Raw genomic sequence first — 12,471 nt, forward strand, 5'->3', positions numbered from 1 at the left:
TCCACTGCCCTTCTGTGCCCTTTGAAGAAGTCCTGTCCATTTTTTTTCTTTTAGTAATGCTTTCTTGCTGGCAGAAGAATATTCCAGGTTTATCTTAAAGTTATTTCTCTAAAGAGTTCTTAAAAAAAAGTTTTTAATAGAGTTGAGGTCTCACCACGTTGCCCAGGGTGGTCTCAAACTCCTGGGCTCAAGCGATCCTCTTGCCATTGATTCCCAAAGTGCTGGGATTATAGGAGTGAGCTACCACGCCCGGCCTCCAAAGAGTTCTAATTTATTTTAGTGGCAAATGGTGTTGAGAAACCAGTATCTAGGCACTGCTTAAGTCTGAAGGGTAGGAGTCTAATGTTCACATAAAGAGGGAAGAACTCAAAGATCTGTTTTGGACACACGCTGTGTTTGGACACTGTGTTTATAATGATCTGCCCTTGTCCATACTCTCTGGACTGGCAGTTCATACTCTTTTAGTTTCTGTAACCATATAACATATTCAGATCTCAGAGCAAGTTCCCCCATATTATCTTCTAGATTTTTCTTGGCCCTTTAAAAACATTAATTCTTCTAGATAAATACTAGAATTATATATCAACTTCAAAAAATTTGTTACTTTGAAAGATACTGAATTGGGCCAGGTGCGGTGGCTGACGTCTGTAATCCCAGCACTTTGAGAAGTAGAGGCGGGCAGATCACAAGGTCAGGAGATCGAGACCATCCTGGCTAACATGGTGAAACCCTGTCTCTACTAAAAATAGAAAAATTAGCCGGGCCGGGTGGCAGGCGCCTGTAGTCCCAGCTACTCGGGAGGCTGAGGCAGGAGAATGGCGTGAACCCAGGAGACGGAGGTTGCAGTGAGCCGAGATCGCACCACTGCACTCCAGCCTGGGCGACAGAGTGAGACTCCGTCTCAAAACAACAACAACAGCAACAACAACAAAAAAGAAGGATACTGAATTGAATGAATTTCTTTTGCTTAGGGTAGCATTAATCTTTTTGTAAGACTGAGTCTTCCTATTTAGGAATAAAATAATTTTATTGATTCTATTATAGACCAGTAAAAGGCTTGTACTTTTCTTCACATAAATCTTATGTGTCTCTTCTTATAATTGTTTAATGTAATTGTTTATAGTTTTGTGTTTGGGAATAGTATCTCTTTCACATTTCTTATATTGTGAATTTACACATGCAGAAAATGCTTAAACCATGAATGACTTTCACTAAACTACCACCCAGATCGAGAAATAGAACCTAGCTGGCACCCTGGAGCTCCCTGTATGCCCTTTCCCTATCACAGCCTTCTCTGTCCTACCTCTTCTCCTTTCTTTCCAAGCAAATTAAGGCAAATACGGTGACATACATGCTTTTGTTATTCCATGTAGTGAAGCATGGCAGTTAAGACAGAGAGATATTTTTTTCTGCTATGGAATCTTAAGAGGTGTTTGCTGTAAGGATCTTTATGTAAGGGACAAGGAACAGTATAATTGAGTGTTATTAAGACTGCAGATTCATTTTTCATAAGTCTGTTTTTACTGCTTCTATCCATGATTAAAGCAGAAATTATAATGTTAAATTAAAAACAGACTTTCTGGCTGGGCACAGTGGCTCACGCCTGTAATCCCAGTACTTTCAGATGCCGAGGCAGGCAGATCACCTGAGGTCAGGAGTTTGAGACCAGCCTGACCAACATGGTGAAACCCCGTCTCTACTAAAAATATGAAAAGTATCTGGGTGTGGTGGCGCGCGCCTGTAATCCCAGCTACTCGGGAGGCTGAGGTGGGAGAATTGTCTGAATCCAGGAGGTGGAGGTTGCAGCAGTGAGCCGAGATTGCGCCACTGCACTCAAGCCTGGGTGACAGAGTGAGACTGTCTCAGGAAAAAAAAAAAAAAAAGCCTTTCTAAGGTTTGTTTAGGTGTCAAAATAGTAGCTTTAGCTTGCTATAGAAGTTGGAAGCATGCTTGCAATTTATCTTCATTTAATGAGGTTGTGGACATTGCGCATAACATTCCCGCAGCCTCCACTACTATTCAGTACCACCGAGCAAGTAAATGAATGGCTTATTCCACCATCTCTCAGGTGTTGGTGTCCAGTTCTGTCCTTGAGCCTCTTCTACTGTGTGCTTTGTCTCTGTGCTGTTTCATTTCTACTCATTGTTTCAATGCCTACATTTATCCTCATCAAAGCCCATTTTTATTTCCTAGACCAGGTTTTTTTGACCTGTGATTCTCTCAAATTATTAAAATGAATAACTTTAACAAGGGTCATTGTACATCTAGCTCAGTGGATTTTTATTTTATTGTTTTTTGAGACAAGGTCTCTGTCGCCCAGGCTGGGGTGCAGTCGTGTGATCATAGCTCACTGTAGGCTCCAATACTTGCGCTCTAGCAATCCTACCTCAGCCTCTTGAGTAGCTGAGACTACAGGCGCACACCACCATGCCTAGCTAATTTTTTATTGTTTTGTAGAGATAGGGTCTTACTGTGTTGCCTAGGCTGGTCTTGAACTCCTGGGCTCAAGCCATCCTCCACCTTGGCTTCCTAGAGTGCTGGGATTACAGGTGTGAGCCACCATGCCTGGCCACTCACTGGGTTTTTAGAGATCAGGACTTTGACCAAAGTCTGGCCTAGGGAAATCTTTGAGGACTAGGAAGTTCAGAGGAAAAGTTTGGTCTATGGAAATTAATGATTATGCTATAAAATATGTTATATTCATTATATTATTATATAAATTACCATCAGTTTCTGCCTCATCTCTCTATCTGGTTGATGTGAATATGGTCTTTATAGTTGTTTGTACTCTTTGACAGATGATGTTAATATGATGCTTTAAAGTGTTTATTCTAAAACCTTTTATCATTTTATCCATCTTTATATGAAGTGCTGGAGACTGCTCACATTTTTACAAATAAGAGCATAATAATAATAAGCATTAAGAGCATTCTTACAAATAATAAGAGTGTATAAACTTTGTTATATAACAGTCAGAACCCTTTTTTTCAGTTCTGTATCAATGAATATTTTCTTCTGAAAAACTCAACTTTAAACTTTGTAATTTTACAGTTCCGTTTAGATTATGTTGTTTGTTTTAAGACATATACTATAACTGTTTTGGTTTTGCTTCTAGAAAAACTGATTGCTTATCAACGAGAATTCCTTGCTTTGAAAGAACGTCTTCGAATAGCTGAACACAGAATCTCACAGCGCTCTTCTGAATTAAATACCATTGTGCAACAGTTCAAGCGTGTAGGAGCAGAAACAAATGGAAGTAAGGATGCATTGAATAAGTTTTCAGGTACAAACAGTATTTTTTATATTATAAAAAGATATATATATATATGTGTGTGTATATATATATATGTGTGTGTGTGTGTGTATATATATATATTTTTTTTTTTTTTTTCTTTGAGACAGAGTCTCGCTCTGTCGCCCAGGCTGGAACGCAGTGGCGCGATCTCGGCTCACTGCCAGCTCCACCTCCTGGGTTCACGCCGTTCTCCTGCCTCAGCCTCCCGAATAGCTGGGACTACAGGCACCCGCCACCACGCCTGGCTAATTTTTTTGTATTTTTAATAGAGACAGGGTTTCACCATGTCTCTATGGTCTCGATCTCCTGACCTCGTGATCCACCCTCCTTGGCCTCCCAGAGTGCTGATATTACAGGCGTGAGCCACCGCGCCCAGCCAAAAAAGATAATATTTTCAAAGGGGCATGTGGAATTTTTTTTGAAAGTCATGTAGAATAGTTTATAAGCCAGCATCTGTTAACCCTTTTCAGACAGAAAAACCACCACACAAAATTTTCTCTTCCAGTAAATTAAAAAAAAAAAAAAAAAAAAAAAAAATTTATTACCTGCTAAGTTTGATTTTAAGAGAGTCATATTAAGTTAAATTGGCTGGGTGCGGTGGCTCACGCCTATAGTCCCAGCTCTTTGGGAGGCCGAGGCGGGCAGATCATTTGTGGTCAGGAGTTCAAGACCAGGCTGGCCAACATGGTGAAACCTCATTCCCTACTAAAAATACAAAAATTAGCTGAGCACGTTGGTGTGCTCCTGTAGTGCCAGCTACTCAGGAGGCTGAGGCAGGAGAATCACTTGAACCCTTGAGGTGGAGGTTACAGTGAGCTGTGATCATGCCACTGCATTCCAGCTCTGCACTCCAGAGCAAGACTCCATCTCAAAAACAAAAAAGTTAAATTGTAGTGGAATAAATTTCATTGGCAGTAGTGAAGAACGTGCATCTTTTGAAAACATATTCAAAATGAGATTAAAATTTAATTTTTTGTGTATATGTGTTTCTGTGATGACTTATGTGTGGACTTCAGATGGACTCTGGAGAAATCTTTGAGCTAGTTGAAGCAATTAGTGCTCTTAAAACTTATTTATAATACAGAGCACACATAGTTTCCTAGTGGATACTTTAGGAGTATCTGGCCTGTTTCTTCTCTGAGAAATTCTAGTCAGAGTAACATGAGGGCAAATGATCTCTCTGTGCTCTTCTTTATCTGATAATTAAATTGACATATGTATCTAATTGATTGCTTCCACATTTGCATAATCTTTCTAGATTAGCTTACTTTTTCATTTAGCTTCACCTGTTTTAAAAACACATGAATTCCCCTCATCTCCAGATCCACTGCCTCACCTTATTTATAAATTGCATGCTTCTTCTCCTCCTGCTGATAAACTTTGCATTAAGTCAACCCTGATGTTGAAACTCATGGACTGGTGTAGATAAAAAATAAATCACCGATAAACCTGATGCCAAGTGATTTCTACTAATATGTTTTGTTTCCTTCTAGTATTTTTTCCATGAATATTTTTCTTCAAAATTGTTACTGTGTATGATGGCCTGATTTTCACTCTTGAAATTATACTAAGAGCATTTTAAAACTAGGTCATTAAATAATCTTCAAAATATTATTTTTAGTGGCTGTGAATATGCCAGCTATATATACAATAATATATTAAACATTTTTTTCTACAGTTGTTCAAATGGGTTTTTCTGGGTTGTTTTTCCCCTCTAGTTTATAACTCTGATGAACATATTTGTATATAAATCAGTCATATTTCTGGTAACCTTTAGGTTATTTTCATTAGATTATGACCTTCTTAGAAATAGGAGCTGTGTTTTGATGACTTGATTTTTGAACAAATGATACATTTGGTGGAATAAAATAGATAATCACTAAATATTTGTTGAATGCATAGAAGCTAAATTCATAAAAGGGAAATTACTGAGTAATAGGACAGAAATGTTTTAAAGTTTTTGATGCTGCTTTGAATAGTTGGAACATTTATCTTGTTATCACCAATATTTAATATTATTATTTAATCTGCTAATTTCATAGGTAGAAATTGATAGATATAATTTGTAATTGTCTTTACTCGTGAGATTAAACTGATTTTACATATGACAGTCATTTGCATTTCTTTCATGAATTTTTGGTTCTTATATTTTTAATGAAGTTGAGGTAACAAATTCCTACTGCTAACTTCCTTTTTTCTAAGGTTAAATTCAAATTTAATGAAATTTTAAAACAATATTATTTATACTACCAAGTTTTTATTTCATATCATTAAATGATTCATTGGTTCCTCTAATAAAAACAGAAACATCCTATGTGTAAAATAGAGTGAGAAAAAATATGAAACTATTTGGAAGTTGTGATCTGTACTGGATATTCTCAACTTGTGCTGTTTATATTATTTTACTTGAAGGTTTCAGAAAAAAAATTCCTTCCATGTGAAATTTTGATAACATGTAATGCATAAAGAAAGTGAATGGCTAGGCATGGTGGCTTATGCCTGTAATCCCAGCACTTTGGGAGGCCAAGATAGGAGGGTTCCTTGAGCCAGGAGTTTGAGACCATCTTGGGCAACATAGTGAGACTCTCGTCTGTACGAAAAAAAAAATCTTTTTTTTAATTAGCTGATGTGTTAGCATGTGCCTGCAGTCCCAGGTACTCAGGAGGCTGAGGTGGGGAGGATCTCTTGAGCCTGGGAGGTCAAGGCGACAGTGAACTGTGATTGTGCCAGTGGACACCAGCCTGGGCTACAGAGCAAGACCCTGTCTCAAAAAAAAAAAAGAAAGAAAAAATGAAAGTGATTGATGGTCAATGTACTTATTATTATTTATTACATTTTCATAAGCCAACAGCATATTTAGAGTCTGTTTGGCAAACTTGAGTTCTAACACATTATAGAGGTGAGCCCTTAGCATCCCACCTTCTTACCGTCCTCTAGCTGACTATTTTGGTTTCCTTCAGCCAGTTTTATCAACATCATGACCTGTGAGACTTTGGCTTTGAAAGTGTCCTTTTCATCTTAAATGGAGATCTCATTCACCAGAGTGTGAAACTAGGAAAGAAAATTCTTTAGTTCCAGTTCTCATTAATTTTTACTGCTGGTTTTATAAAATCAGCAACTTCTGTAAGATAATTCTGGTGTACTAATTACACTTCTGTGTTTCAGATAATACCCTAAAGCTGTTAAAGGAGTTAACAAGCAAAAAATCTCTTCAAGTGCCAAGTATTTATTATCATTTGCCTCATTTATTGAAGAATGAAGGAAGTCTTCAACCTGCTGTACAGATTGGCAACGGAAGAACAGGAGGTATGTTCATTTTGTTTCTGCGGTTGTACTACTGCTGCTGTTAAATGTGTTTTGCGCTATTATGGTGACCATCAGAAATCTGGGAGGTCAAAAAATAAAAGTTCTTTCTTTATCTGTGCACATCAGATCATTCTAAACTCCAGGTTGAAAGGAGTTGGACATTTTCCTTCGTAGACCAAAGTAATATAGCTGAAAGGGATCATGTGAAATCTACTTCAGGCCCCATCCCAGGCAGACAAATGTTGACACCTTTGTCATTTTTCTGTTTTAGAAACTTGGGAAATACAGAGATGACTTTTTTTCCTTGTATCTTATTTCAAAATTAACAGCTCTTTTGGTCATGTCACAAAGGTTTTTCTTATGTCTGCCCCACTTTTTCGTACAGAGATGTAAGTAGATAGTAACTTTTATGTAACTTTTTATGCAGTAGTAGAAATACTTTGATTTGCTTCTTTTTTCCTAACTTATTCAAAAAATAGCTTATTTTTCTCTTCTTGTCAGAGGCAACAGAACTTCTTCAGTTTTCCTTATAGAAATTATTTACCACTCTTTTTTTTTTTTTGAAGCAACGTAAGCACAGATTTATTGAAACCAAAGTACACTCCACAGAGTGGAAGTGGGCTTGAGCAAGCAGCCCAAGAGCCATTTACCACTCGTACATTTGATTCCGCTGTTTTGACTTCATTAATCTTTTCTTTGTAGATTTTAAAATGCAGAGGGCAGAATATTATTTTGTTCTTCTCTAAGTTTTTAACAAGTGATGAAATGATTACTTCATAGATATCAAGATTCATTTTTGAGTTAGTGTTTTTTAAAAGCTGAGTCTACTTTAGATTCAATGGGATTCTTAAGTATTTTGCTTTCTTTTTGGGGGGATCACATCTTCTCATTGATCTATAAATGTAAGCTTTTACATTCACCTTGTTTTAGTTCTGCTGTCTTTCTATTTCATTAATCAGTTGAAATAATATACTACTTTCCTTCTTAAGGAGGTGGAAACTCTTACAATAGCATGTTGAGACAAACTCCTTCTTTCCTTTCTCTAATGATTCAAAAAATATTTATTGAAGCCAGGCATTCTGCAGGTGCCAGGTATACAGAGACTAACAAGGTGTGTGTGGTACTTTGTTTTTTTGTTTTTTTTTAGAATGTTGATTGTTAATTATTTTTGAAGCTGATATCATCTCTCCCTTTAATAATCACTTTTTGGATAAGATGTCTTAAGGAATTGTGGGTTTGTTTGTTTAGGCTGTTTCTTCATTCATAACAGTATCTAATGTAAAGAAATTAGAAGTGTTTTTAAAGTCATTTAAAACGTCCAAGGTCTCTAATAGGTTTTTATTTTATAAATGTGACATTCTCTTTCTTTTGAAGCTGTGTATTCCATCCCATTTGTTTACATGACTTTAGCCATTATAAATATAATAAAATCTTGGTCAACCAGCTTTGCAATAGTTAACATTTTATAAAGCTGCTATTATTTTTGAAAGGTAGAAAAAACTGCTTGGTAGAAAAAAAAGATGGGCAAATAACCCGTATTTACATTAAACATTTTCCTCCCTAAATCATTAGGAAATAGCTCTTAATATTTTTAGTTACAGGACCTTTTGGATATTCTAGGAAAGCTGTCAATCTCTACTTTGGAAAAATGCCCGTAGAAAATATAATTTTGTTTGTAATTTCTGGGGTTTTATGGAACCCCAGAACTTATCTAGGGCTTCATATTCAGAACTTCTGTTTCTTAGATAAAGAAAAACAGCTTCTTGCTAAAAATTCTGTTTTCCAGTGGTCAGGCTGATTAATTAGGTGGTAACAGCACCTAGAACAGCTAAGCCATCGTAAGGCTGAAGAGGGAGGACAGTGCTGCCGGTGACTACGAGTGGCTGGGATTCTCACACCCAGAACAGAAAACTGCCAGCGCACCACCCAGCACCACACCTGTATCCTCCCACCACATTCACCAAGGCAGGCTGCGGCAAACAGACCCAGCGACTACAAACGGGCGCAAGGGCGACTTCAGCAACGAGGGGTTGCTGAATAATTTAGGAAAATTAGTACCATGAATGACTTAATACTGAAGAAAATTGAGTTTGCAGAACAAACTGAATATGATTTAAAAATAAAACATCAACTTATTTTTAGAAATGAGGGAGGACAACTTGCCCATAACCCAATAACTGACCATTATCAAAGGATCTGTTAGAAATCTTTGTGCTTATGATTTCAATGATTATATTTAAAAATCCTATATCGAGGGACTGATATGGAATTTTAGCTAGACATAGCTAAAGATCAAATTAGTGATCAGAAAGACCGAGCTGTGTATTTCTTCCAGAATGCAGCATAAACGCATACAAAATGGAAGTAGACAAAAGTTTTAATGTTCATCTGGTAGTAATTTCAGAAGGAGTGAGCAAAGAGAGTGAAAAGAGGGAATTACCAGCTTATAGAAGTAAATTTCTTTGAGTTGAAGAAACATTCAGGTCTTCAGGTTAAAGGGCCCATTCAGGGTAGAGCAAGAGGGCTGAGAAAAGACTCTCACTGGGTTATCTACCAAAATGGCACTACTGCTTGGTAGAGGATAACAGATAATTCTTGAAGTATTTGCTGCAATAAAAGTCCATGAGCAATTGCTATGGGCCAGGCACCTTGCCATATACTTTGGTACACAAAATTAGATGTGGTTCCGAGTCTTGTGGAGCTTCAGCCCAGTAAAGAAGACACGTATTAGTCACATAGTCAATTATACAAACAACTGTATAATTATAACTTTAATTACCGATGTAAAGGATGCTTTGAGAATATGTAAGAGGGACTTTTGGCCTAATTAGGGAGTTTAAGGAACTCTGAGAAATTACATTTGGCCTGAGGCTGGTAGAATCTGTCATTTACTGGTGAAGATGGGTGTGTTGGTGTCCTATTGCTGTTGTAACAAATTGCCACAAACTCACTGTGTTTAAACCACAACACAGATTTCTCATCTTACAGTTTGGGAAGGCAGAAGTCCTAACACCAGGTTGTCAAGAGGGGTGTGTTCCTTCTGGAATCTCTAGGGGAAGATCCCTTTTTTTTTTTTTTTTTGCCTTTTCCACATTACTTTGTGGCCTCTTCGTTCATCTTCAAAATACAGTATCTTCAAATCTCTATGACCATGACCCTCTTGATTCTGTTATTCCATCTCTTTCTTTCGCTCTGACCCTCCCTCCTTCCTTTCATAAAGACCCTTGTGATTATATTGGGCCCACTAGGTAATCCAGAATAATCACCCCGTCTCAAGAACTTTAATCACATCTGCAAAGTCCCTTTTGCCATGTAAGGTAACATATTCACAGGCTCCAGGAATTATGGCATGGACATCTTTGGGCGACCATTATTCTCTCCATCACCATGGGAAAAAAAGAATATTCCAGAAGATGGAAAGAGCACCACAAAAGTCCTGTGGTGGAAGGGAGTGTGGAATGTTCTAGAAAATGAAAGAAGGTCACTGTAGTTTAAGTGTAGAGTGAGGAGGTGTGTGGAACAAGATGAGGCTAGAGATGTAAGTTGAGGCCAGACCATGTAGGGCCTCCTAGACCATTTATGGGACTTTGGTTTCTATCCTAAGAGCGGTAGGAAGCCATTGAACGGTTTTCAACAGGACTTATTAAGAATGACTTGATAAGATTTAAATTTTACAGAGATCACATTTGCTGCAATGGGAAGAATGATTGAGGATGTGGGAAGAAGAATAGATATGAAAAACCAGATAGGCTGTTTCAGTGATCCACTGGAGAGAGGGTCCACTTGGACGAGGTAGCAGTGGTAGTTATAGAGATGGGAAGAAGAAGATGGACCTAGAGTTGTTTGGTACATATGAGAATGTATCAGGGAGGACATAGTCATATTCTGGATTTGTGGACTGAGGTAGAGGAGTGGTCACGATGAACCCAGGGTTTCTGGATTGAGTGACTGGATGCATGGTGGGCCATTCAGTGAGATAGGGGACAATAGACACTGTTTTGCATCATTGGTTTGCAAGAGAAGTTTATAAATTAAATTTGGATATGATAATTTGGAGGTGATTTTGAGATATCACAGTGGAGATGTTGGAGTAGGCAGTTGGATATTTAGATCTGGGACTCGAAGGAGAGATCTGAGTTAGATTTAATTTTATGAGTCATTGTTTGGGAGTAAGTGGTTGAAGACACAAATGGATGAGATCACCTAGGGCCTAGGACTGAGACTTGAAGGTTTTCCAGCAGTTAATTTCCAGGGAAAGAGGAAGATGAATGCAAGGAAGACAGAGACAGAGAAAGGGCAACTAGGCAGTAGAAGAAAAAAAAATTGTCATGAGATATAAGGAAAGCAATGAAGAATAAATGACTGAAGTCAAACCATAAGGAAACATGATAGGCTAAAAATATTTGGCTAGCAATGAACATTTTTAAAGGGACATAATTTAGTTATAACTGAAGGTAGATTGAGTTACTGAAGATTGAGTATGCCAAGATTTTTCCTAATTCTTTTTTTACTTTAAAGGAAATACAAACTAGAATTTGAAAACTTCCCAGGAAAGTGGAAGAAAATGAAATAATCACAGTTGATAGCTCTGTCAAATTATAAATACCATGAGGTAGGGACCTTACCTATCTCATGACTGTATTTCAGACTATCTAGTACATAATAGATATATGTGCAGAATTACTGCTTGAATTGGAAGTACTAGGTGGTTAATCAGTGGAACTCTTGCACTCAGAATTAAAACAAAATTAGTGATCCCAGTACCTAGCCCAACCCATTGGCTCTATTTCTGTTTGGTTTCCTTGGTCCATCTTGCTCCTCCCTAAAAGGATGATATGACCATATTCTTCACTTTGCTGACATATTTCTTCTGAACTCTAACTCAGTAGAATACTTACATTTTCTGGATGGTAGAAGAACATTGTATCAGATAGGACAGGCTGGGTTATGTTGTGGTAACTAACAACCCCAGAGTCTCAGTGATTGAGATAACAAATGTTTATTTATTTTTTTGCTCATAGTACGTGTCCACCAAGGTTGACCAGTCATGCAGGGATCCAGGCTGACAGAGCAGTTGCCATCTTGAGTGTTTCTGGCTGCTCTGCCAAAGAGAACAATCTCGAGGATTTCACACTGTAGTTATCAGTGCTCAGCCCAGAGATTACACATGCTGATGACTCATGGGCTATTAATAATTATATCCCCTTTGCCCCACAGTCCCCAACCATAAGGGGACTAAGAAGTGCAGCCCCCACCATGGGCTCAGAAGGCCAAGGAAACTACCCTTTTTTGGTGGTAATTTTGCAAATTACCATGAGCATGGTTACTCTTAATTTTGTAGGTTTGGCTGAAATTAGAAGTTTCATTTTTAGTGCTTTTGAAGTCTTCGAATACCCTGGTTTAAGCTGAATAATTTAAAATTGAACTCTAAAATAGTATATTAGGGATAAAATGGTTTATTCTCTAAACATGCTGTATTAGTCCATTTTCACGCTGCTGATAAAGACACACACCGAGACTGGGCAATTTACAAAAGAAAGAGGTTTAATTGGACTTAACAGTTCCACGTGGCTGGGGAGGCCTCACAATCTCGGCAGAAGGCAAGGAGGAGCAAGTCACATCTTAAATGGATGGCAGCAAGCAAAGAGAGAGCAAGCTTGTGCAAGGGAACTCCTCTTTTTAAAACCATCAGATCTTGTGAGGCTTATTCACTGTCATGAGAACAGCACAGGAAAGACTTGCCCCCATGATTCAATTACCTCCCACCGGGTCCCTCTCGCAACACATAGCAATTCAAGATGAGATGTGGGTGGGGACACAGCCAAACCATATCATTCTGCCCCGGCCCCTCCCAAATCTCACGTCCTCAC

The 12,471-nt window shown here is 38.0% G+C and overlaps 1 protein-coding gene across 1 annotated transcript in view; it reads left to right on the forward strand.

Moving 5' to 3' along the window:
• The window catches only part of MGAT4A (alpha-1,3-mannosyl-glycoprotein 4-beta-N-acetylglucosaminyltransferase A), a 113,278-nt gene that overhangs the window by 49,732 nt on the left and 51,075 nt on the right, over positions 1-12,471 (forward strand). The window contains exons 3-4 of the mRNA XM_032178739.2: positions 3,116-3,283; positions 6,461-6,601. Of these exons, the coding sequence (XP_032034630.1) occupies positions 3,116-3,283; positions 6,461-6,601 (309 nt within the window). The remainder of the gene's footprint in view (positions 1-3,115; positions 3,284-6,460; positions 6,602-12,471) is intronic.

The sequence above is a fragment of the Hylobates moloch genome, unplaced genomic scaffold, assembly GCF_009828535.3.
Source record: "Hylobates moloch isolate HMO894 unplaced genomic scaffold, HMol_V3 SCAFFOLD_15, whole genome shotgun sequence".
NCBI classification, from domain to species: domain Eukaryota; kingdom Metazoa; phylum Chordata; class Mammalia; order Primates; family Hylobatidae; genus Hylobates; species Hylobates moloch.